Source organism: Onychomys torridus, chromosome 8 (assembly GCF_903995425.1).
Source record: "Onychomys torridus chromosome 8, mOncTor1.1, whole genome shotgun sequence".
NCBI lineage: Eukaryota > Metazoa > Chordata > Mammalia > Rodentia > Cricetidae > Onychomys > Onychomys torridus.
Window position 1 is genome coordinate 109134321 of NC_050450.1, and position 26922 is coordinate 109161242.

At 46.9% G+C, this 26922-nt stretch overlaps 2 protein-coding genes across 6 annotated transcripts in view; one reads left to right on the forward strand and one right to left on the reverse strand.

The window, feature by feature from the left end:
* Positions 1–26922, reverse strand: part of Ogfod3 (2-oxoglutarate and iron dependent oxygenase domain containing 3) — a 67199-nt gene that overhangs the window by 2779 nt on the left and 37498 nt on the right. Inside the window, exon 10 of one of the 5 annotated variants that reach the window (XM_036196259.1) lies at positions 13379–13400. The exons of 2 other annotated variants lie outside the window; for them this stretch is intronic. Coding sequence is in view for 1 of the 3 variants with exons in the window: in XM_036196263.1 (XP_036052156.1) it covers positions 23651–23691 (41 nt within the window). In the remaining 2 variants the exon portion in view is untranslated. Of the gene's footprint in view, positions 1–13378; positions 13401–22579; positions 23692–26922 lie in introns of those variants that run through there. 2 more of the 5 variants (XM_036196263.1, XM_036196260.1) reach the window with 2 other exon arrangements.
* Positions 8946–15989, forward strand: Uts2r (urotensin 2 receptor). Its single transcript, XM_036196255.1, has 2 exons — positions 8946–9166; positions 14240–15989. The coding sequence occupies exon 2, from the start codon at positions 14310–14312 to the stop codon at positions 15468–15470; it is 1161 nt and encodes a 386-aa protein (XP_036052148.1). The 5' UTR covers positions 8946–9166; positions 14240–14309; the 3' UTR covers positions 15471–15989.

The following is a 26922-nucleotide window of genomic DNA, read 5'->3' on the forward strand; positions in this document are numbered from 1 at the left end:
GGCAACAAATGCCTTTCCCCACTGAGCCATTTCACTGGCCCTTCCAGACTTCTTTTTTTAATCTCACCACAGTGTGATATTCTGGGGAGTGGGGTGCATCATGTGGAGAGGCAGTACCAGGAGCTCTCCATCTCTGTTCAGTGAACCTGTACTGACTCCTCAGTTCTCATCTAAAAATAAAGAGAAAAAACATCTGACCCAGCATAAACTCTGTAGTTAGAGTTTTCCTGCCTGGCCCAGTCAGGACAAATCTCTCTTACCTGCCAGTCCCACAGTCACTCAAACCCAACCAAGAAAGCACACAGAAACTTACATTGTTTACAAACTGTATGGCTGTGGCAGGCTTCTTGTTATCTACTTTTTCTATCTTAAATTAACCCATTTCTGCTTATCTATACTTTGCCACATGGCTTGTGGCTTACCAGTGTCTTTACATGTTGCTTTTCATGGTGGCGGCTGGCGGTGTCTCTCTCCAGCCTTCTACTTCCCAGAATTCTCTTCTCTCTTGTCCCGCCTATACTTCCTGTCTAGCCACTGGCCAATCAGAACTTTATTTACACAGAGCGATAGCCACAGCACTTCCCCTTTTCTTTTTTTAAGGAAGGTTTTAACTTTTACATACTACAATTACATATAACAAAATAATTATCAAGCAAGAATTACAATTACAATATTAAAGAAGATATCCTATCTATCTTATATTTGTGAGTCTAAGGTTTTATATCTAACTTATCTTTTATCATAACTGAGGAAATTATAACTATCTAGTCTTCAACCACATCAAAGACCTCAGAAGGATATAATATTACCTGAGAACTGGGAGAAGGATGTAAGCATTTTTCAGGAGTCTTGTAAGAGTAGACAGAGACAGCTGGCAGCCTGGACAGTCACCTAATGTTCCTTTGTAAAGTTGGGGCATCTGTCTTCAGCCCACAGGGCTAGAGTCTCTTGGTCACTTCTCTCAGTGTCCTGTAGAATGTCTGGCCATTTCCTCTGCAAAGCAGGAACCTGAAGGACCATTTTGTCAAGCAAAGTTTAGTGGTCACCTTTCTATGGGTCCTGCACGTCCAGTCGATCAAGCAGTCCATACAAGAACAGTTTCTTGCCCAAATGGCTATTTTTGCCAAGGTGAAGATAAACTCCATATGAAGTGTCTTCAATGCCCATCCTCCTCTCTGAAGTAAATTGGTGCTGCCAGGAGCAGACATGTCTCACTGTCCAGAAAGTCTAAATTTTAAAAGTATTTTAAATGCCATATTCTGTAGGTCTTTGAAGTATTTGAAGATTACCTATCTATCTGAAATACGTCTATGTATATCTAGAAGACTTAACTAACATGGCTACGAGTATGATTATCATAGATGACTAATTATTAATCTATTTTTAATTATCCATTTCAATTTAAAATGAGCTATAAACATAATACCTTAAACACGATTAGAAATATACACACAGTATAACAAAATTAACTTTAAGTTTGTATCAATAGACTAAAATCTATACCAATGTAAAACATTTTAAACAAGTTGTTGCTCTTTAGAAGTAAGTTCCTTAATCTACCCTTTCATCCTATTATATCTGTATCATATCCCCTTTTCTTCTTTAGAAAGAGATCTCATTTATAATCAAACTGCTTTAAATAAAAATATTGGGGTTTTTTTTGTTCCACACCAGAGGGCTCTTTTGATTTGGGACATAAGAATCTCTTAACCTTTTCTTTTAGCAATATGTCTGGGTTTAGAGAAGGAGTGAGTCAATTCCATCTCCAAAGCCAGCTTGATAATTTTGGGAATGTGGGCGTAGTTTCTCTTACTACTTCCTGCTGGAGGGGGGCGCTGTATCTTATGGGGACACAATGAAAATTTTAGGATTATGGAGTAGTCCATTAGGGTGAATCACTGAGCCAGTTGCCTTGAAAGCATTCTGGATGTTGGATCATTTGGGCCATGGTGTCATCAGAGACCTTTCAGGTGGTCTTGGCTGATCAAACCTGATGTATCTTAATCTGGAACAAATCCACAGCCTCTGGCTTTTTGTGGAAACAAAAGCAGAGACTCTTTTCCAAAGCAACATATCCTTACATCCAAATTTTGAAGTCAAGGTACCTTTAAAATTTACATAATTGTTTAACTCAACAGCTTTTACGATCAAATCTTTTTCTGCAGTTAAAAGTCCCAAAGACAAGACAAACCAGATTCTCTGTGTAATATCCATCTTTGTAAGATTGAAACACCTCTGTGGCTGCTGGCTCCGCCCACCTCAGCTTCCCAACATGGTGGTGGTTCAGTTTACCACCATATCTGAGTCTGGAGCCATGTGTACCATCAACTACCAGAAGCAGTTCTATCAAAGCAGCACATAGCCCAGAAATCTTTTTTTTTTTTTTAACTAGCAAAGACTAAATCCACCACGCAGCAGAGTAAAGTGCTGCTTGTAGACTCCTCATTCCCGCCGCACTGCAGGTCAGACAATCACGCCAGGAACCCGCCATAGTAGCTCAAACCGGCAGGCTGCTGCTAACTTGAGGGAGACAACTAGGAAGCTGTTTTTAGCTCCGTCTTAGAATCTTTTTTCTCAGGTTTTAGGTGGAAACTCTTGCCAACACGTTGGGCGCCATTTGTAGTTAGAGTTTTCCTGCCTGGCCCAGTCAGGACAAATCTCTCTTACCCGCCAGTCCCACAGTCACTCAAACCCAAACAAGAAAGCACACAGAAACTTACATTGTTTACAAACTGTATGGCTGTGGCAGGCTTCTTGTTATCTACTTTTTCTATCTTAAATTAACCCATTTCTGCTTATCTATACTTTGCCACATGGCTTGTGGCTTACCAGTGTCTTTACATGTTGCTTTTCATGGTGGTGGCTGGCGGTGTCTCTCTCCAGCCTTCTACTTCCCAGAATTCTCTTCTCTCTTGTCCCGCCTATACTTCCTGTCTAGCCACTGGCCAATCAGAACTTTATTTACACAGAGCGATAGCCACAGCAAACTCCAAAAGAATTACAGATATATTGATGCTCTTAGCAGCATTGCTCACAATAGTAAAAATTAGAATTCCAGCAAGCCATGAACAAATAAATTGTGGCAATCCATACATAGGAATGTCATTCTATGACAAAAAGCAGCATGGGTGCATTCTTGCAGCATGGACAGACCTCAAAAGTGTCATGCTAAGTGAAAAAGGACTGTCAAAAGAGCGCATACTGTGCTGCTGTGTTTATATAAGACCTTCAGGACAGCAGGACAGGCCACTGGGGTCTGGGAGGAAGGGCTGAATTGGTAAAGGAGTTGTTCTAGGGTGTAGCAGGAATCTTAACAGGTCTTATTAATAAGAACAAACCCGAGGCCAGTTATTGAGGTGAATGCTGGAAGATCAGAGAAGCAGAACAAGCCACAGCTACCTCACTTCACCAGTTCCTCAGACTGCAAGCTTCTGTGTCCCTCATCCCAATGGCTCTCAGCTGAACTGTGCTGCTCCAAAGCCTGAAAGCTTAACCAGCCAAATGCTTCTAGTTTCTGGTCTTCATGCCTTATATAATCTTTCTCTTTCTGCCCCCACTCCCTGGGATTAAAGGCTCTCTTTCTAGGATTAAAGGTGTCACCATGCCTGGCTGTTTCTAATGTGGCCTTGAACTCACAGAGATTCCCCTGGCTCTGCCTCCCAAATGCTGGGATTAAAGGCGTATGCTACCACTGCCTATCCTCATGTTTAATTTTGTGGCCGTCCTGTTCTCTGACCCCAGATAAGTTTATTTCAGGGAACACAATACCACCACACTAAGGTGATAGAAATGTTCTGGAATCAGGTGGGGGGTGGGGGTGGCTGTGCATGCTATGAACTCATTAAGTGCCATTGAATTTTTCATATCAAATAATTTTGTTGTGTGAATGTCACCTCAACTTAATCAAATGTTGCAGTTCTAAGGAACTGGCTCAGAGAAGGGATCACCACCCTTTTCCCAGAGCACCTGTGTGGAAAACCATGTCTACTGCCTATGGAAATGCTGGCTTCTTTGCTGCCACAATCCCTGTTGGACTCCTGCATTCGAAGCCCGACCATCGTCACCCTCACTTGCAGTCACAGCTTGCCAGTCCCCTAAAGACTGTTGTTCTAAACATTGAAAAATGTTTTGTTGATGACTTAAAATTCAAATTTAATTGAGTTTTTTCCTTCCTCCAAGATACCCCTACACAGCCCACGAAATGCCCTCCCTACACTCAGCCAAAGCCAAACGCTGGCCAGAAGTACATCCAGATATCCTGGATGGCTATACAAACCATGGTGGCTCTTCTCCCACAGACCATGAACTCCTTGAAGGGTAATACTGTGATGTCACCTTTCTTTCCCAAACCACTATGATTGCCATACATCACCCACAGCCCCAGTCTTGTACCAGCACTTCATGATAGGAACTCACTGGACTCCTACAATACCCTGAAAAGTTGGCTCTGCCTCTAGTTGCTTTTCATAGATGAGGAAACTGGGTTGTTGAGAGATGCAGCCGCTGCAGCCCTGGCTACTCTGATCATTTGAATATCTAATCCAAACCCTGCCTCTGGTGGGCATGTGTTCCTGGGAATGGGATGGAGGAATCCTGGAAAACAGCTGAGGTGTTCCAGGGAGGGTGTAGAGCTGGTCAGAGTGACACATCAACTCTTGTCAGTTGAGGGGTCATTTATGACAATCTTTAAATACATTATTAACTGGAAAAGTCACATGTGGTCAAAGACCAAAAAACCTTGGGAGACATTCCAGTGCCTCTGGGGAGGAAGAAGAATATGGAGGAGAGAGAGGTGTTCTCACTTAAATATCAATCTGAAATAACTATTGGGAAGCACTGTCATTGTATGATCTAGGTGGAGAAGGTATCTTTTACTCACTATATGAATGAAAAACTACAGCAATCATACTGATAATGGTGGTGGTAAAAGAGATAATGATGCTGATAATGGTGGTGATGGTGGTGGCGATGATCATGGTGGTAATGGTAGCAGTTGTGATAATAGTAAGGATGGTGGAGAAAGCTGCTAGGAGGCCCCACCTCTTAGATTCCAGCTGTCACAGAGGTTTCTCTATGGTTTCAAGGTCAAGGTACTCCTACTGCTGTTAGACATGGATGAGCTGATGCTTCTGGCCTGCTTGCCACTCAGGGAGCAGGAAGGAGGGAATGGCCATACTGAGAAGAGAGGAGTTTCTGAAGTGATATGGACACAAGATCAGGTTTCTCCTGGGTATTGTAAGGACACATGGCTTTGGTGAACTTCTTGCAAGAAAATTTGAGCTTCTGCCCTTACTCTGCCTTTGCAGTCCCCAGAAAGGCTCCCCATGGCTCTGTGTGCAGTCTCCTCACCCAGGATATAAGGTATTTATGGATCCTGAACTGGGACCTTTTCCCAAAGTTCACTCAGCATTATGGAACTAGAAGACTGCAGTGTTGGGACCTTATAATCTCTCTCTGCAGCAGGAGGCCCCTGAGGTTAATTCTCGGGGAACCTAGGGTGTTAGATAATTTCTCTTTGCCTCTGTGTTTCAGCTTTCAATAGCTTGGGCATTTCCAGTCAAGAACAGTGTCTGCATTCAGCCCACCTGCCAGCTTCAGAGCTTCCATCACTTGGGATTACTGAGATGTCTGAGTCTGTTTATTAATCAGCTGCCCCTCTCCCCAGCTGCGCACTGGTACAGGTTTTAATTGATTTCATTGTGGTCATCATCTCTCCAGCTGTGTCTCAGATCTGAGGGTCATTAGACCTGGAGGCAGTAAACTGCAGTGCCTGGTACTGGAAGTAGGGGGAATAGTCTCTGTACAAAATGACACACCTCCTAGAGATATGGCATGGTTGCAAGCTACGGAGTGCCTGTGCAGTGGGGGTGTGAATGAATCCCAGCTGTAGGCTGTATGTTATACCCACAGTACCCGAGGAAGTATCCCAGCCACTGACATTGGTGGGCTTCAAGAGCCATCTCTGCACTGAAAAGGTTTGGTTCCCTGGGCCTGCCCAGAATGTCAGGGGTGCATTGAAACCTAGGTGCCCCACTTTCAGCCTCCCCTTACCTTCCCCACTCTTTTCCATAACGAATTGCTGCTCTATAGACCAGAATGGCAGAGAGAAGGACCCCGGTCTTTGAGCACCTAGTGATATACTTATAAAGCATTGGTCTTCTTTAATAAGTTGAAGAGCCCCGCTATGTGGGCTCTACCCACAGAGCCTCTTTTTTTTTTTTTTCCAGAACATGGTAAGACAATTAGAAATGAGTTTTTTTCAGAGAAATTATCATTCTCAAACATAATGAAGCCATTATGTGCAGAGCAGAGCTTTAAATTCACATTTAGGGAAAGTTCAAGTGGTGTGAGCAGAGTGCATGATTTAATGGTCCCCGAAGTGACTCACCAATAGGTGGGTGCTTCTTCGAAGAGCATAATAGATGTGGGGGACTGTAGGGAGCATTTGCCTTTGGACAGACCAGGTCTCTGTGAGCGTTTGAGCATCTGTGGACACTCGGGTTCCTCCTTTACCAGGCCAAGGCTGAGAAGGGTTCTCAGATGACCTCCCATTTCCGGCTCTGAACTTCTTCTTTGAACCCCTCCTTGTGTTCTCGCCCCTGCTAACCATCCTTGGGATGCCTCAGCAGCTCTACTGTCCACAGATTTTGTCCAGTACATCCACATTAGATAGGCATGTGTCCTTTAGAAAATGGTGTTGCCATGTGGCTTGGGGCTCTGCAGGATCAAGAGTTGAGGGGCTGGGCTGGGATTCAGTTCAGTGGTGGAGTGCTTGCCTAGCTGTACTAGAAGGGGAAATGATATCAAAAGACAAGGGTTCAAAGCTGCTGCTAGAAGTGCAGAGAACCAAGGAACAATATGACCATTCTTGGTCATCCATATATCTGGCCTGTAGCCATCCATACATGTGGGCTCAGTGACCCAGACAGCTTCCCCTAGGTAGACCATTGGCTTCTAGAGGCCTTCCTCTGTAGTCTGGGCTCTCATCAAGCCTGAGAATTGGCTGACTAGAATGAGGCTCTGGTTCTGCTGCAAAGAGAGTCCAGATGTGACTGCTCACCAGCCCATTATGTGAGACCTTCCCACCTTCCAGGGGTCCCTCTCTACCTATGACACAGACATGGTTGAAAGTGGGGCTCAGCGACTCTATACCCTAGAAGAGATGCCCACCAGAAGGCTTTCTACCTCTCCTGGCTAAAAAAAAAAAGTACAGAGCCTGAAATGGGAACCAGGACTTAAAGGAATGTAGAAATCAGACTGCTTTGTGTACTTCTTTTTTCTTCTTCTTCTTTTAAAGATTTATTTATTTATTTATTTATTTATTTATTTATTTATTTATTTATATTTATTATGCATAGTGTTCTGTCTGCATGTATCCCTGGAGGCCAGAAGAGGGTGCCAGATCTCATTACAGATGGTTGTGAGCCTCCATGTGGTTGCTGGGAATTGAACTCAGGACCTTTGGAAGAGCAAGCAGTGCTCTTAACCTCTGAGCCATCTCTCCAGCCCCAGACTGCTTTGTGTACAAGGTGGCACAGAAGAGGAATACAACTCTAACAGATGTGGTAGTATTGTGTTCCTCAAATATTGTGCACCCTAATAAACTTATCTGGGGTCAGAGAACAGAACAGCCACTAGATACAGAGGCTAGAAAATGGTGGCACTCACACCTTTAATCCTAGCCTTCTGGAGGCATGGATCTCTATGAGTTCAAGGCCACACTGGAAATAGCCAAGCATGGTGACTCACACCTTTAATCCCAAGAAGTAAGCCTTTAATCCCAGGAAGTGATGTCAGAAAGCAGAAAGGTATATAAGGATGGGGACCAGGAACTAGAGCTGGTTAAGCTTTTGGGCTGGTTAAGCATTTAGGCTTTGAGCAGCACAGTTCAGCTGAGATCCATTTGGATAAGGACTCAGAGGCTTCCAGTCTGAGGAAACCAGATCAGCTGAGGAAATGACGAGGTGAGGTAGCTGTGGCTTGTTCTGTTTCTCTGATCTTCCAGTATTCACCCCAATACCTGGCTCCGGGTTTGTTTTTATTAATAAGACCTGTTAAGATTCCTGCTACAAACAGAGGCAAGACCTGAAGCAGAGGAGTCTGAGCAGAGGGGATGAGGCTGAAGGACCACACTGAGATCTCATTCAAACCTTTTCAGTCAAAGCCTCCCTTCAAACCCCACATCTGAGCTCCACTTAGGAAGTGGAATCCCATAGGGTAATCTCTCTGCATTGTTTTCTGTGATGGTCTGGTTCCTGGTCCCAGAGCCATGAGGGATTCATTTTTGTCCAGCAGATAACCCACATGGACCAGTCCTTCTGATGCATTACCCATGCATGCATCAACAAGTCAGCTGGGATTAGCCACTCACAGGATGCCTTTAACAGCAGGACCTCTGCCACAAATAAGGGCAGAGTGGAGAGGGGATCCATATATCCCAAATTAGCCTACATGGTCTCTCCTAGAAGGCTGAGCCACCTGAGATTGTGGAAGCAGCCACATGGTTTGATGTCAACAACAGGAAGACTTCAGGGTTGCTACTCAGACCTAGGCTCCTGTTTACTTCGAGAATGATTTATCATGGTCCCAAGGTTCTTCCCCTATTCACACTCACGGCTCACCTTTACAGTAAGTCATAAATGTTTGAGCCTCAATCTGACACTAGTGATTACATGAGGTATGGAGGGGATGAGCCCCCAGCATACACAGAGGTCCTTCGGTGTAGCAGAAAGGCAAAGTCTGGAAGCAGAATGGCGGCGGGTTGCTTTTCTGGGATCTGAAGAGTGGCGGGGCAAACCCCTCTGTGGCCGCGACCATCTCCGCTGAGGAGCTCTTGCGAGGGCCGGTTATTAATACCCAGACCAGCACATTCCCAGCTGGCAGCGGGACAGGTGGCTGCAGCAGCTCAGCAGCGGGCGTGGCGTGGAACTCTAGGGAGGCGGGAGACCCGCACCACACCGTGTGCCCCGAGTGGAGCGGGCTCAGAACCCCGCGCCCCGCCTGGGAGAGCGCTCAGGGACGTTCTGGCGACACGGCTTTCCGCACCACATTAGCCAGCCTGAGAGCGGTGATGGCCCCTGGGTCTGGAGTATCTGAGTGACAGGACGCAGGCGCCTCTCTTAAGCCCTGGGCTGGGAGGCAACCAACTGATGGCTTCGTGACTGAGGTGAGCATACAGTCATGGGCTGCATAACCTAAGGCGCATGGACCCTGGCGCGCCCTGCGACTGCCTACCCGAACCCAGTGTGCACCTCCCAGTCCCGGAGGGCACGGCTGGCGAGTGCCTGGGAACACCTATGCGCTACGTGGGGGTTTGGTCGGTTTCACCGCAGACTATGCACTGGAAACTTTCACCATCCCTGGACTGGTGACTAGAGGGTCAGTTGTCATTTCTGCGTTCTGCCGGGCAGGAGGACCCCAGTGTCTCTGGTGCTGATCAGTGAGGTGAGACAGCAATGGGGAAGAGGACTTCAGAGCAGATGAAACTAGGAGCTGCTGGTGCGGGGACGACATCTCACCCTAGATCTGCCTGATTCTTCTGATTTTGCTGAGGAGAAAGAGCACTTCTACAGGCATTTCTAGGCCTGGATGTTGGAGAGGCCTGTGCAACTCCGGGTCTTCTCTATCTACTCTAACTACTCTCTCTAAGAAAGCTCACTCTTTAGGTCCACCCTTCAGGCCTTTCTTTTTCTTGTGAGGCTAACCTAATCAAGTCATCAAGAGTCTGAAGTATACAAAGCTTAGAGGGGTTTTTTGTTTGGTTTGGTTTTTTGAGACAGGCTTCTTTGAGACAGCCCTGGCTGTCCTAGAACTCGAACTCTGATGTAGACCAGGCTGACCTCGAATTCAGGGATCTTGCCTGCCTCAGCCTGGGATTAAAGGAGTGCGCTGCCACCCTTGGCTGAAGTTTACAGGTTGTTTTGTTTTTAACGTGTGAGTACCACTGAGGGCAGGGAATGTGCATACCTAGCCATGAGGGATTTCCAGTGTTCCACAGTGAGAGAACACACACACACACACACACACACACACACACACACACGCTCACACTCACACGCTCACGCCCGCACGCACGCACCCACACCACTGCTTTGACCTCCTGTAACCATGACCTTGTGAGTTAATGAACTCATCTCTGAGGGAGTCACATTTGAACCCCTACCTGCTGCTGTCCTTTAGAACCGTGATTCACCCATACTGCAGCACCATGTCTTTTCATTTTTGCGGGTCATTTTTATGGAACTTTTGCTTTATACGATTGCTGCTGCTATTTATGGCCAATTGGGTTGTTTCAGACTCATTAGACACAAAGCTGCTGTTCTTTGGAGTATAAGTGGGATCACTGGTGACAGTATACACCTGTTTTGCTTCATTGAAGTGCCAAACTTTTCCAAGGCTGCAGTCATTGAAAATTCTAGTTATAACTCCCATAACTCAAGAACAGGTACATTGATCTTTCTGGTTATAGGCATGTAAGAAGTCTTTTTCTGTCCTGCCAACCAGCTCCCAAACAATGATACAGGAACTTATTGTTATGAAAGCTTGGCCTTAGCTTAGGTTTGTTCCTTACTAGTTCTTACTATGTTCTATTGCATGGCGTTACCTCTCTCCCATCTTGTACCTCCTGTTTCTTCCATGTCTCCTGGCTACTCTGTGTGCCTAGATCCCTCCTCCTATTCCTCTCTCTCCCCAGAAATCCTGCTATTGGCTATTGGCTGTTCAGCTTTTTATTATACCAATCACAGCTATACACCTTGACACAGTGTACAAATATTCCACAATATAGGCATGGTCTGTGTGTGCCTGTGAGCACTCGTGCATGCTTTAGAGTCTGTGATTCTGATTTGCATTTCTCTGTGGTAACAAGCTGTGCAGAACATCTTTTCATTAGTTTGTGGCCTTTTGGGTATTTTCTTTCAGACATTCCTGTTCAGTTTGCATCCCCTCCCCCGCCCACAAACAGCCAATCATTCTTTCCTTTATGGTTTACAGTTCTTGCATGTACATTGTTCACTTGTCCATTGATCTGATGTATATTTTCTCATCTCGCTTTAACTTGTTTAATGAAGTTCTTGATTTTGATGAAGCTTGGGGTTTCATTTTTTTTAAAGACTTTTTATTTTTATTTATGTGTATGAATGTTGTTTGCATATATGTATGTACTCCACATGTGTGCCTGGTGCCCAAGGAGTTCAGAAGAGTGTCCAATTCCTGGAGCTGGAGTTACAGATGGTTATTAGCTGCTGTGGTTGTTTGAATTAAATGGCCCCATTAGCTCATAGGGACTGGTACTATTGGAGAGTGTGGCTTGTTGGAGGAAGTGTGTCACTGGGGGTGGGCTTTGAGGTCTCAGAAGCTCAAGCCTGGCCTAGTTTTTCATTCTCTTCCTGCTGCCTGCGGATCCAGATGTAGAATTCTCAGCTATCCTTCCAGCACCATGTCTGCCTGCTGCTACCATGGTTCCTGCCATGATGATAATGGACTAAACCTCTGAACTGTTTAATCCAGCCCCAATTAAATGTTTTCCTTTATAAGAGTTGCTGCCATGGTCATGGTGTCTCTTCACAGCAATAGAACCCTAAAACAGCTGCCATGTGGGTGCTGGGAATCCAACCCAATTCTTCTGCAAGAGCAGCAAGTGATCTCTCCAGCCCCAATTAAGTTTGTTTTTAAGTTTTCCTGAGCTAGAGATTACTCAGTGATTGAGAGCACTTGCTGCTCTTGCAGAGGACCTGAGTTTGGTTTGCAACCACGAGGTGGTTCACAACCATCTGCAACTCCAGTTTCAAGGTATCTGATATGCTCTTCTGGCCCCTGAAGATACCCTGACATGTACCTGGTAAACATACATTTGTGAAGTCAAAACACTCATACATATAAAACAAATCTGAGAGAGAGAGAGAGAGAGAGAGAGAGAGAGAGAGAGAGAGAGAGAGGAGAGGGCTGTTCTTTAAAAAATAAAAATGTCAGGCATAGTGGCACACTTAGGAGGCAGAAGCAGGTGGATCTTTTGTGAGTTCAAGGCCATTCTGATCTACATAGAGTTCCAGGCCAGCCATGGCTGCATACTAAGCCTTTGTTTTTTTAAAAAATAGTAATTTTCTGGAAGATGGTGAGATAGCTCAGTGGGTAAGAGTGCTTGCCTCCAAGACTGATAACTTTAGAGCCTGGAGATCTACATTAAAAAAAAAGGAAAAAATCAATCCCAAAGGTTGTCCTAACCTCCACATGAACACTGTAGCATTCACATATGTACACACGCACTCACACATGCACACCAAATAAGAATGTAAGTTAAACAATTATTTAGGAAAAAGAAGTATTTTCCTGCCATGGCTCATAATGATTTCTTCCAAAGGTTTTTTGACTGCCCTCCATCACTATGTATGTAATGTAAGGCAAGGGATCCAGGCTCATTTTTGGGTATGATAAATGAAAATTCAAAGGCCTTTACCTATTTTTCTATTGGAACTTTTAAGCTCGGTTGCTATTACTTTGTGACTGGAAGAAATTGCCTTTTTTTGGGGGGGGGCTGTTTTTGAGACAGGGTTTCTCTGTAGCTTTTGAGGTTGGTCTCGAACTCACAGAGATCCACCTGCCTCTGCCTTCCGAGTGCTGGGATTTCAGGCATGCACCACCACTGCCCGTGAAATTGCCTTTTAAAGGGCATTTGCTCAGCTATGTTCATATCAGCATTGTTTGTAATAGCCAGAACCTGGAAACAACCTAGATGCCCTTCAACTGAAGAATGGATAAGGAAAATATGGTACATATACACAATGGTATACTACTCAGCAGAGAAAAACAATGACATCATGAGGTGTGCAGGCAAATGGATGGATCTAGAAAAACATCATCCTGAGTGAGGTAACCCAGACTCAGAAGGACAAACATGGTATGTACTCACTCATAGGAGGATACTAGATGTAAAACAAAGATGACTAGACTGCTACACAACTCCAGGGAGGCTACCTAGAAAACGGGACCCTAGGAAAGACACAGGGATTGCCCAATGACAGAGAAATGGATGAGATCTACATGAACAACCTGGACGACAGTGGGAGTAATGAAGGGCAAGGTTTGAGGGAAGAAAGCTTAGGGGAGCAGGAGATCCCAGCTGGATCAAGAACAGAAAGGGAGAATGAGGAATAACAGACCATGATAAATGAAGACCACATGAGAACAGGAATAGGCAGAGTGCTGGAGAAGTCCCCAGAAATCCACAATGATACATCCTCTATAGACTGCTGGCAAAGGTCGAGAGAAAGCCTGATCTGACCTAGTGTGGTGATCAGATGGCCAAACACCCTAAGAGTCGTACTGGAACTCTCATCCAATTACTGATGGAAGTGGATGCAGAGATCCTCGGCCAGGCCCCAGGTGGAGCTCCAGGTGTCCAACTGTCGAGAAAGAGGAGGGACTGTAAGAGTGTGAATTGTTGAGACCAAGATTGCAAAAAGCACAGGGACAAATAGCCAAACGAATGGAAGCACATGAATTATGAACCAACGGCTGTGGAACCCCCAGCTGGATCAGGCCCTCTGGATAAGTGAGACAACTGAATAGCTTGAACTGTTTGGGAGGCATCCAGGCTGTGGGACCAGGACCTGTCCTTAGTGCATGAGCTGGCTGTTTGGAGCCTTGAGCTTGCTGGGGACACTTTGCTCAGCCTGGAAGGAGGGGACTGGACCTGCCTGTACTGAATCCACCAGGTTTAAATGAATCCCCAGGGGAGTCTTGGCCCTGGAGGAGATGGGAATGGAGGGGAGGGGATCGGGGGAAGGTGGAGATGGGGGCGGGAGGGGGGAACCCATGGCTGATGTGTAAAATTAAAGCACAAATATAATAATAATAAAAAAAGAAATTGCCTTTTAAAAGTATACAAGTGACATAATCGGGAAACGGGACTCTTAGGTTGCAGAGCTAGATCTTAGGACTATCATCTCTGCCCAGTGCTGACCTCTGCCATGCTGTGACCAGTTTTTCAGAAAAGCAAAGGCCTTACATTTGCATTGGAGTGGGACTGGGTTCCTGCTGGGGAGTATCCAGGGGGGGCAGTGGGTCCCTCTGTGTAGCTGAGAGATGACAAAAAAGGGGTTCTTTTGAGGGTTCCAACAGGGAACAGGATTTGGTGAGCCCTTGTCTCTTCACAGGACAGTGACTTTGTCCATTGTAGAGGCTGCTAGGGCATGGAAGTAGGTGGCTGTTTTGCACCTTTGACACTAATCTTCTCCCACAGGACAAGTTTCCTACAGGCCCTCCTCATTGAGCAGTAGAACTCCCACCAGAAGCCCAGTGTGAGGACAGAGATGGCGCTGAGCCTGGAGTCTACAACCAGCTTTCCCATGCTGGCCATGTCAGGAGACACTGTGTCTGAGTTGCCTGGTGGCCCCAATGTGTCCCTCAACAATTCCTGGACTGGCCTAACAGATCGTAGCTCCCTGCAAGACCTGGTGGTCACAAGTGCTATTGGGGCAGTGCTCTCAACCATGGGCATGGTGGGCATGGTGGGAAATGTATACACTCTGGTAGTCATGTGCCGATTCCTGCATGCCTCAGCCTCCATGTATGTTTATGTGGTCAACCTAGCACTGGCTGACCTGCTGTACCTGTTGAGCATTCCCTTCATTGTGGCCACATATGTCACTAAGGACTGGCACTTTGGAGATGTGGGCTGCCGTGTTCTCTTTAGCCTGGACTTTCTGACCATGCATGCCAGCATCTTCACTCTGACCATAATGAGCAGCGAGCGCTATGCAGCAGTACTAAGGCCTCTGGATACGGTACAGCGCTCCAAGGGTTACCGTAAGCTGCTGGCACTGGGCACCTGGTTGCTGGCACTGCTGCTGACCTTACCCATGATGCTTGCCATCCAACTGGTTCATAGGGGCCCCAAGAGCCTCTGCCTGCCAGCCTGGAGCCCTCATGCCCACCGTATCTACCTGACACTGCTCTTCGGTACCAGTATTGTGGGGCCTGGCCTGGTCATTGGGCTTCTCTATGTTCGCCTGGCCAGGGCTTACTGGCTATCTCAGCAAGTCTCTTTCAAGCAGACGCGCCGGCTGCCCAACCCCAGGGTGCTCTACCTCATCTTTGGCATTGTCCTTCTCTTCTGGGCCTGCTTCCTACCCTTCTGGCTATGGCAATTGATGGCCCAGTACCACGAGGCCATGCCACTGGCACCCCAGACTGCACGCATTGTCAACTACCTGACCACTTGCCTCACTTATGGCAACAGTTGCATCAATCCCTTCCTCTACACACTGCTCACCAAGAACTATCGTGAGTACCTTCGTGGCCGCCAGCGGTCACTGGGTAGTAGCTGCCGTGGCCCAGGGAGTGCAGGCAGCTTCCTGCCCAGCAGAGTCCACCTGCAGCAGAACTCAGGCTGCTCACTGTCCTCCAGCAGCCAGCAGACCACAGAGACCCTCATGCTGTCCCCAGTTCCCCCTAGTGGGGCCTTTGTCTGAAAGTCCCTGTTTGAGCCTGGGGGTAGGAAAGGCCAAAGCCAGGCCACTCAGGAGCCCATTCCCGGAACTCCCTATTCAAACCTAACCATCTTGTCTGTCTTCCTCAACTCTCTTCTGGAACGTTCCCTGTTCTTCTTTCATTGTTGCTCACTTCAACTCTATCAGCACCTTTCCTGCAATGCCAACACACTTCTCCTTTGAACCTATCTCTCAGAACCTTAAGAAGCTGTGGCCCAGACCCTCTTCTGAAGACCCTAGTGAGTTGAGTCATCTAAAGCCTACTTACTCAGAGTAGCTGTGCCAGGCTGGGAACCTGATCTGGAGATGTTAGCCCTTCCAGCCTTGAGGACCTGCCCCCACTGGTGGGTAAGGGGTCTGTAGCCAATCTCTACCCTCTCCCTCTCCTAACCCCAACCCATGGTAGCTTCTTGTTTCCATATGCACACAGAACAATAAACCCTGTGCTCTGCAGTCTGTCCTGCCTTGGTGCTGGGGAATGGAAGGCGGGAGGGGGTGGTCCTGGACTCATGAGGCACCTGAGTGTTCGGTGAGGGCATGTCTGCTTTCCAAGCCTTTGCCGGTGGATGTCCCTACATGGGAGCCCTCCCTTTAGTTAGGGTGGGAAAGAGGGCAGATAACTGAGAGGTGTGAGAAGCTGGGGTGGGATGGACAGACTGGGAGGAGGAGCTGCCCGGCTAGTAGTAAAGCTCAAGTGCAGGAAGGAGGCCCTGCAGCTCTTAGATGAGGCAGTCAACACCCACACGTGGCTCATAGTGGCAGCAATGAGGCCTTGGCTTCACTGTTCCTGGACAGACTGTTTCTCTGTCCCAAGTACCATCCTCAGGACATCCTTTCTTTGGCTGTCCATTCCTCCTACATGGCCAGACAACACCTGTCAATCCCTTTAGGGTGATCATCAGAGGCTGGGACAGCATCTTGGTCCTATTAGTACTCTTGCTGTGGCAGGTACACCCCTGTGGCAGGATATGAAGTTCAGGTCTCTGGAGTGATACAATGCTCCAGAAGTAGATTCTGTGGCTGGCCACAGTACCTTGTGCTTCACTATGACTAAGATAGTAGATTTATTTTGCTTTTTAATAGCAAAATAAGAGGAGCCAGGCATTGGTGGTACACGCCTTTAATCCCAGCACTTGGGAGGCAGAGACAGGAGGATCTCTGTGAGTTCAAGGCCAGCCTGGGCTACAGAGTTAGTTCCAGGACAGGCTCCACAGAGAAACTCTGTCTCCAGAAAAAAAAAGAAAAGAAAGAAAGATTTAGCTCGGTGCAAGGCCCTGGGTTCCATCCTCAGCTCAAAAAAAAAAAAAAAAAGGAATACGCATGGGCACATACATGAACACACGAAGGGGTTGGACCTGTAATCCCAGGAATTGAGGAGGCTTGAGGTCAGCCTGTGCTAAATATCAAAGACTTTGTCTCTAAATTTAAAAAAATAAACAAAAAACTTTTTTTTCTTTCTTTCTTTTTTTTTTTTTTTGAGATGGTGTCTCACTATGAAGCCCTGGCTGGCCTCAAACTCACTATGTAGACAAGACTGGCCTTGAACTCACAAAGATCCACCTGGGATTAAAGGCATGTGCCACCATGCCTAATTCTAAATTAAAATTTTAAAAGGGCTGGGAATATAGCTCAGTGTCAACACTTGCTTAGCATGTGAGAGGCCCTACGTTTCACCACCACTTCTGCAAAACAAAACCAGCAACTGGCTAGTGAATTCACTTGAAGAGTATGTGGGTGGTGGGACAGAGCATCCTAACCCAGGCTGGAAACCCCTGCCCCTGGCTGCCCTGTTCCTTTGTCCCAAACCCCACTGTGTCTCTGATGCTGGACTTTGGCATTAGAAAGCCCCTTCTTTCTTGACAAAGTCCAATTCCTGGTCTTGTCTCTAAGAACTCAGGGCTGGGTCCAAGTTTGTACCACCTTACTTGATACTCACTCCTGTTGTGGGCTCAGTCCTGGCCAGGGGTGGCCCTTATTCCAGGCCCACTTCTCTGGGAGGCTTCCTCATGCTCCAGAGCTCAGATGACCCAGAGAAGGGAGTTTCTGCAACACTATATGCCCACTTAGGGCACTGTGATCCAGAGTCAGCATACAACTGAAGAGGTGGGTACCATCCCTGGAGAGGACCATACCCTCCTCCCCTCAGAGGCTATTCTAGAGTACAGGATGGGGTGGCCATGAACTGGAAAAGCCTGAGTGATGTGGAGTGTAGTTTCATCCCTAGAGCCAACATCAGGGAGGTAACCTAGTGAGGTCTGTGGGAACATGTGTCATTACCCAGAGGGACCTGATATATCCTAGATATCCCTACCAGCCTGACAGGAACAAAGTCCTAAGGCCGGAGCTTCCAAAAGGCCACTTGTAATAAGAACCACTGTCCTGGAAAACCTTGGATGAATAACCAGCATCTCTGCAACAGTCACTACCGTAGAGTCTTGGCACCTGCCAGATCTGGCCTTAGAGACTCTTTGGACTTGCACTGACAGTTTGGTGCAGAACAATGATAATACATGTATATGCGTGCGCACACACACACACCAAACACACTACATATAACAAATGCACCAAGTACACACCCAAACATGTATCCCACCACACATTCCACATCATACACACAAATGCATAAAACATTTACCTCACACATTCATCCCAATACACATACCATATCATATACAACATCCATCAAACTTAACACATGCATATATGTACATACCACAGACATAACATATAATGCACACAAAACCCACCACATATGCAAACACATACTAAACACACACAGCACACTCTGCCACCCCCTAGAGATTCTGCCTATGACAAGCTGACAGTGGAGGTAACATGTCAGCTTCCAATATGAGTGATCCCAAGCATAGCTTCCAAGTCTTTCTACTTCTCTGGGTAGTGAAGTTGGGCATAGCCACCATCACAGAGTCACCTTGGCTCTGTCCTTCTTTGGCCCATAGCTTCAGTGGCAGGCCTATCTATGGCCTGCCTGCCCTCAAGTTGAGCTGGGAGCTGGAGCTGCCCTCCACTGAGACCTTCCTGTCATATCCAGCACAAACTGAAAGCCCTGCTAGCGAACTCCTACTGGAGCATGTGGGACTTTACTGTCCTGCCAGCTTGCCCATCACTGACCTGGGCCCTGCTCACCCACCATGTTTTGGGGACAATGTCCTCCTGGACCCATGATTGCCAGCTAACGTGGCAATTTTCCCTCTTCACTTCTCAGGTCCTTAGAGAACTTTTAGCCTCCTGTTCCAAATAGAAAGTGCCGGCAGGAGTCTGAACCTGGGGTGACCAGCAGTCCTGCTGATTGTTACCCAGGGGCTCCCTAGGACATGAGCCTTTCTAGAGTAGCCTCTAAGCTGTCAAAACAGAAAAGACAGGAAAAGGTGGCCTGAGGACCCAAGCCTGGGCAAGGACAAGACAGTCAGGTCTGGGTCTTGGAATAAATTCGGGGAAAGTTATGATGGAGAGAGCCCTGTGCTGCTCTGGCCAGCCAGGAGAGAAGGGGAGGAGACTCCATGATAGGAGGGAAGGGAAGGGGTCATGAGAAGTGGGAGGGAGACAGAGGTGCAGTGGCCACACTCCTAGGCTTGATCTGGCTGTTAATGAGCTGATGGGATCCCCATCTGAATCCAGGTGTAGCCTCCTGGGCAGTGATAGCCAGTGGCTAGGGAGGGAAAACTGGACCTGTGTGATGGATAAGCCCACTGAGGCTGAGGGGCATAGGATGATAGATCAAGTTCTTTAGCTTTTAAAAGTCATCCACCCAACACCTAAACTGTAGCAAAGAAGAAAACAAGCTGAAATGTCCGTGTGATACAACCTGTACTTTGTGTCAAGAGTGTTAAAGAAAGGTGGAGCTGGCCTTTGACTGCTGCCCCAGGCCTCTGACTGTCCCAGGATGAGTTGGCTTCTTGAGACACCTATGTTCCAGGACAGGGTTCCAGACTCACATGCCCTTAGGGTGTGAGGTCTACCCACGCTGCCTAGGGCTCTTGCTTTATCCTGCATTAGACCTGGGTAGGAGCTGCTGGACGGTGTTGCCTGGGCAGGAGGTTCGAGGCCACTCATCACAGTTCAGCCTGGTTATGGATGCCTGTCTAAGGCCATGGGATTTGGGCAGAGGGTCAGAAGCACCTGCTTCTGATCTAGGCACAGTGTGGACCACAGCCAGGAGAGCAGAGGCTCCAAGGCCTTTGTGCCACTTTCCTCCAAGGTGCTAAATACCCCAATACTATAACCTTCCAGTGAGGTAACCTAGCTCAGAAATGGCTCAGATCTGAACCAGGCTGACCCTGGAGACAAGAGATTTGCCTTAAGTGGATGAGACACTCTACCAGGCAGGTGACTGTGTCCTTCAGGCAAAGCAAAACTCCGGTGGCATTTTAAACATTTTTGTGTGGTGGTTTGAAAGAAAATGGCCCCATAGGCTCATAGGGAGTGGCACTATTAAGAGGTGTGGCCTTGTTGGAGGAAGTGTGTCACTGTGGGGGAGGGGAGGACAGGCTTTAAGGTCTCTTATGCTCAAGCTATACCCAGTGTGGGACACAGTCTCTCTTTTTGCTGCTTGTGTATCAAGATGTGGAGCTTTCAGCTCCTTCTCCAGCATCATGTCTGCCTGCACACCACCATGTTTCACCATGATGATAATGGACTAAACCTCTGAAACTGTAAGCCAGCCCCAATTAAATGTTTTCCTTTATGAGAGTTGCTGTGGCCATAGTATCTCTTCATAGCAATAGAAACCCTAATTAAGACAATGTGAAATATAAAATCATGAAAGAATGAAGGAGAAAAATGAGTGCCTATATTTCTAAAATGAGGAAAAGAAAGATGACTGCAAGTCTGACCCAGTGGATGGTGGTGGTGCACACCTTTAATCCTAGCACTTGGGAGGCAGAGGCAGTTCAAGGCCAGCCTGGTCTACACAGCAAATTCCAGGCAGCCCGGGCTACATAGTGAGACCCTAATTAAAAAAGAAAGGAAGGAAGGAAGAATGTCTGACCCAGAACCCAGAGCTCTCCAGAAGAAGGAAAACTCTGGTTATATAAGCCATTTAGAATTTGATGGGGGGAAAAATGCTACAAGCCAAAATAGAGTCTGTGGTTTAAAAAAAAAAAAAAAATAACAAAACCAAACCAAAAATTGACCTTTCTCATCAAGAGCCCTGTGGGACTGGTTGATAGAATATTTGTCCAAGAGGTATGAGGGATTGGGTTCCATGCCCAGCAGCACTATATATATATATATATATATATACACAAAATGGATATGATCAAGATACATTGTTTACATGTATGAAACTGTCAAAGAATAAATAAAACATAGTCTATTTTAAAATTCAAATAAATAAATAAATAAATTGAGCCACACCAATGTTTATGACTCTTACCTAAGAGAAAGGGAATTTTATCCTGAAATACAAATATCAGATGTTAATAAGGATTTATGCAGCAAGGAGCTGCTTTCAACACTGTCATGGAATGTCTCACAGCTGTTAACTAGGTCATAGCATGGCATCTTCAAAGAATGTTCTGTGGAGTCAGAAAGGGATGAACCTGAGGCATGGTGGTCATGGAGAGAGACCAGAACATAAAATTATATAGCACAATCTCATTTCATTTAAAACGAACAGAAATGCATTTGTGATTGTGTGCACAGGAGTCTGGTGTGTGGTTGTATTTGGACATGCATGTGTGTGTACAAGTATGCCTGTGTGTATGATTGCATGGTGTGTAAATAAACACACACATATGCAAAAAATGCTTCATAGAAGTGCCTTCAATATCAACAATGTTAGCTGATGGTAGGAAAACTTTATTTTTTTTAATCTTACACTTTCCAAAATTTCTCCCAAAGGATACTTGCAGCTTTAAATTTGAGAATGTTATTTAAATATAGCAGTGTCAGAGACCTCCACCATTACTCCAAGCTTAGCTGGACCAGAGCATTTCCAGACTAACAAGGATCCCTTGCCTCCCAGGTTCCCTAGATTAACAACCTTGCACACTGGGCCATCATCGGTTATGCCATAGGGAGAAGGAAATGGAGTAAGTGCAAGAGCCTGGGAACTGAAGAAGTCAGAACTAGGGTCCAGGCTCATGTTGCCCAACCACCAGAGGTCCCCTGTCTTTGAAGGCCCCACTTTGCTAAGCTTTTCCTTTCTCCAGTGTCTACTCCATTATTTAGGTCTGGTCCAGCTCCCTTCTGGCCCTATACACTGGGTCCTGGGCTCCTTTGCTTCGTGACTCTCACGGCCACTGGCTCTACCCTGTGAAGTGTACACACAGTAAGAGGATGTGGGTGAGGAAAATGGAGGTCCCAAGCAGCTGCTGAAACCTGTCTACCCCAATCAGAAGATTCCAGCAAGAGGCTTTTCTGCCCACAATAAGCACCTGATTCTAACCTGGTCATGCTGATAATGTCCACAAGACAGGACCTGAACATGTCCTACAAGCATCTCCAGCTACCTTGTCCCAAAGGCCCGGCCAACCCCAGTCTCTCAAAGATTGTTTCTGCTGCTCTGTTAGGTTTTGCTAAATCAGTAGTTCTCAACCGTCCTAATGCTGTGACCTTTTAATAAAGTTCTTTGTGTGCTGTGGGGAGTTCTGTATGCTGTGAATGTGCTGCTCTGGTTGATAAATAAAAAGCTGATTGGCCAGTAGCCAGGCAGGAAGTACAGGTGGGATAAACAGACATGGAGAATTCCTCTGGGAAGAGGAAGACTGAGTCAGGAGATGCCAGCCTGCCATCCAGGAAGCAGCATGTAATGACACACAGATAAATCCATGGAACACATGGCAATACATAGATTAACAGAAATGGGCTGAGTTTAAATGTAAAAGCTAGTCAGTGGAATGCCTGAGCTAATGGCCAAGCAGTTTTAACTAAGATAAGCTTCTGTGTGTTTACTTGGGTCTGAGCGGCTACAGATTGGGTGGGACACAGGAAACCATCTAGCTACACTCATGTTGTGGTGAACCCCAGCCATAAAATTATTTCATTGCTACTTCATAACTGTAATTTTGATACTGTTATGAACCATAATATAAAAATCTGATATACAACCCCAAAGGGGTTGTGACCGACAGGTTGGGAACAACTATTCTAAAACTTTATGGCAAGATCTCGCATCTGTAACCTTGTGTGTCTGCACCCTCTTGGTTTTCAGACAAGTACATGCTGTACAGTAGGCATAACTCACTTTCTGTGGCTTTAAGGAATCTGCTGATGGATGAACCACAATCTACAGGTAGACATATGGATTTATACAGTACAGATATCAACAGATTGTCAGGTGCACCATGATACTTGAAAAACCAACAGTGGTGCAGCCACATGGCCACTATTTGTCTAGAGTAAAAGCCAAGTTACTGTCCTAGTGGCTGGGCCATGACCACTCATGGAGAGGCTAGAGCTTTCCTGTTCTTGGCCTTCACCACTGATCCAAGGTATTTCAGTGTGTTTGAGAAGAAAGTTCTTCTCGTAGAATGATGGTGGGTGCTCCACTGAAAGACACTGGCTAAACTGGAGTTGTTTTGTCAAAAGCAAAGTTAAGTGTTGAGAGTGCCAGGAGCAGAAGACTTTGCCAAATATGGGAAGACCTCAGCAAGCCCAGCAGCCAGATGGCCTGGCTAGACTGAGTGCCCCTGCGCCTCATGAGAGGGCCACAGGGAGAAGACATATCTGTCCTTATCCAAACCTTTATTCAGCTGTCTCGGTCCAGAGCAAAACCAGGCAACAGTGATGGTATCCTGACAAGCTATGCACCCCATAAGCAAGACAGTAGAGACCTGGCATCTAGTAGATGAATGGACTGAGTGAATGAAGGAAGAAAGTTCCTCAGCTAGCAAACTTGGTAGATAAATAGTTTACCAGGCACAATCCCATTCTCCAGCCAGAAGTCTGATCTGTCTTCAAGCAGCTCTATTATTGCTTGAATTTGGCTTCAGAGCACCTTGCCTCAGCTCACGGTTAATGCCACGTCTCTCAGGCTAGATGTTTTTACAGCTCCAAATTGGAAAAGGTAGGAGGTGCCCAGCTGACTGCATGGGGTACACCAGTGGAGGTGTACAGGATGATATCATGGCCCAGAGGACTCCTACACCCATGTAAGTCATTCATCAATGGAAAAGCACACACACCAAGGTGTCCTGCATTCATAATCTTTCCAGGAATGAAGTCCTTTGGCAAGTGTCACCTACAAGCAGAGTGGATATTAATTACCTCAATTAAAGGGAACCACAGGGGCCCACACCTGGACTATGGGGGTGATACTGCCAGTGCTACAACATGAGAAAGCCCTTACCTGCAAGGACAGCAGGAGCAAATGACTGTCACTGGTTTGTGAAGGCCTAACCTCTTCCTGCCCAGAACTTGTACCCAGCAGGAGGGGGTGGGATTGTTGCTCTTGCCAGGCCTCGAGAAGGGCCATTAGGGGAGGGGTAGCTAGGAGCTAGGCTCTCAAATAACCTTAGGAAGTTTCTGGGGAACTAGTCAAGCCTGTCCTGGCACCTCTCCTCACCATATGCAAGTTTTTCCATTCAAATTCCAGACAGATGATGGATAGACAGAAGCCAGTTGCTGGAGCCAATATTAGGCACCTCCAGACTGAGGCCATTTCTAGACCAGTGAGAACCCTGTCCATGTGGAGTCAGGAAGGCCAAATCCCTCAGGACTGATCTGACTCCAAAGGATCACGATCCCTGTCCCCTAAACTGTCAGAGGCAGATGCACAGGCTAGCAGTGGCCTATGACTGAGCAGTGGTAAACTGCAGCTTTGTCTTCCTGGAACCACAGATGCTGAGGCAGGGTGGGGTCAATGGTAAGGAAGTGCAGGAAAGCAGCCAGGCCTCTATCTAGCACATCACACCTCTCTGCCCACCCTTCCCTACCAACACATGATCTCCGTTCAGCCCAAGGGTCACCTTCTGGAGACGTCCCTTCCTCCCTATCCAGCTCTTTTCACCTGTGGTGTTCTCAGACTGCACAGATTGGCTGGCCATCTGTCTTTCAGGTATGACAGTGGCCTCAGCTGTCCTGACGCTTGGTCATTTTTCTATCAAGTCCTCTTAGATAAGGAACTAGGGGTTGAAGGGGTACCCAGGCTTTGCAGACTGAGAGCAAGGAAGAGGATTTAGCAAAGACACTGCCCAGAGGCTGTGCTGCTGGGGCTTCCATCTGCCCAGTGGCCATGAGCCTGGAACACAGCTAGTTTAGCTGGCCAGCAGGGACACAGTGAGCCTTTCACAGCTTCTGGCAACTCATAGCATGATCGAAAGTCCAGATCCTGTGTCTCACTGGATAAGTATGCATCAATGTGGAATCAGAGGTACCACAGGTTCCCAGGGTGGTGCCCTGTACACTGGCAGTCAGTGTTGGCTAGTCTATGCCAAGAATCCTTGTAGGACTGAGACCCTGAACAGGATTGGGCTTGTGGCCTGGTGGGTGAATCAACATGCACATAAAGCCTGAAGTGTAGACACATATTAGGACTGTCTGAGCTGAAGGTCTCTGAGAGGGGCACTGATGCATGGGGAAAAGGGATAACACACTGGTGGTTATCCCTCCCAAACCTCATTAAAAGACAAAGATGGGCTGGGCTGTGGTGGCGCACGCCTTTAATCCCAGCACTCGGGAGGCAGAGCCAGGTGGATCTTTGTGAGTTTGAAGCCAGCCTGGGCTACAGAGTGAGATCCAGGAAAGGCACAAAGCTACACAGAGAAACCCTGTCTCGAAAAACAAACAAACAAACAAACAAAAAAACCAAAAATTAAAAAGACAAAGATGGGGATGGCTCATTGGTCTGGACCTATGTGTTGCCAAGAGCGCCCCCCCCCATAAACACACACACACACACACACACACACACACACACACACACACACACACACTTTGAGTACTTTTAGCCTTCCCTGAGGTTAAAAGGGTGCTTTACCACAGGGAGTGAAAGCTAGGCAGGCCTGAGCCGAGGGCCTGGGCACACTGGGGAAAGACAAGAGAGTGAGGCAAGATGCATGAAGTTCAAGAAGCTAAGGTGTGTGGAGACCCTAGGGTATCCATCCCCTTATCCTTCTCAGGCCTTTTAAAGAGCCCATCAACTAGTGCTACCTGTTCTTTCTGTTTGTTTTTTGAGACAGGGTTTCTCTGTGTAGCTTTAGGAGCCTGTCCTGGAACTTGTTCTATAGACCAGGCTGGCCTAGAACTCACAGAGACCCACCTGCCTCTGGCTCCTGAGTGCTGGGATTAAAGGTGTGCTCTGTTCTTATAAAAGGTCACAGGAGAGGCATTGTGTGATTTTCCAACATGGCACAGCTAGAAAGAATTCTGTGAGCCCCTGCCTGCCTTCTCAAGAATAGGGATACAGCCCTGAGCACCCCTTGTTCTGCCTAATCTAGGCCTCAAGAAGGACTAATAGATAGAAAGCCAGATGGGGCTGAGTTGGAGCAATTTCCTCTTCAGAAGTAATCCACAGGCCGCGGACCCTTCCCTGCATGTGTGTGCTGTGATGTGCACATACGGGTGCAGATACCAAGGGCAATCATGGTACAAAAGGGCAGCTAAGAGCCCCAGCAAGAACAAAGGGATGTGCCTTAACTTCTAATGGCCAAGAACTGCTGTCCTCCAGTTGGTGCTAGCAGGAAGGAAATAAAAGCACAGAAAAGACGCTCAGGTTAAGACCCATGGAAAGCCAGGCATGGTGGTGCACGCCTTTATTTCCAGCACTTGGGAGGCAGAGACAGGCAGACTTTTGTAAGTTAGAGGACAGCCTCGTTTACATACCAAGTTCCAAACCAGTCAGAGCTACACAATGAGACACTATGAGAGACAGAGACACAGACACAGACAGAAAGACAGAGATCCATGGAGAAAGCTGAAGGCCTGGCACAAGACAACTCACAGGAATGAAAACAGATACTCAAGAAATGGATGAAACCCTGATATTTACAGTGTCAGGTGTCCCAGGAGAGACTGCTGAGATGGGACTGGATTGCAATTTATCAGAGAGCCTCTGGGGAATTGTATCCAGGTTTCCTTTCTGTTTGATTTCAACCCACTATTTCTAATGTGTTTATCTTGCTGCTTTGAACTTTAGGTGATGTTTCCCCAGGTTATCTTGAAAGTAATGTGTCAATTGAGCACATGAAACATAAATAAACTCTGGCTGTTGCTTTGCTTACCTCCTGCCTCAGAGTTAAGAGCATTTAAGAGGTGGGACATTGCATGGAGGCTTGGAAGGAGTTCCATAGAGGTTGATGGTACCTAGATTAAGGCTGTGTGGAGGCTGGATAGGTAAGGGGACGATTCTTAGATCTCTCCAGGGTTCCACTGCAAGCATTGGGTATGGGAAACCATGGATGGGGCTCACAGAATATTTAGACCTGCCCATACCTGAGCCTGCAGGGTAGCCATGAACCCAAAGTCCCTGCCT

Coding starts and splice junctions, on each gene's coding strand:
- Uts2r (XM_036196255.1), top strand. CDS start 14,310: ATGGCGCTGAGCCTGGAGTCTACAACCAGCTTTCCCATGCTGGCCATG.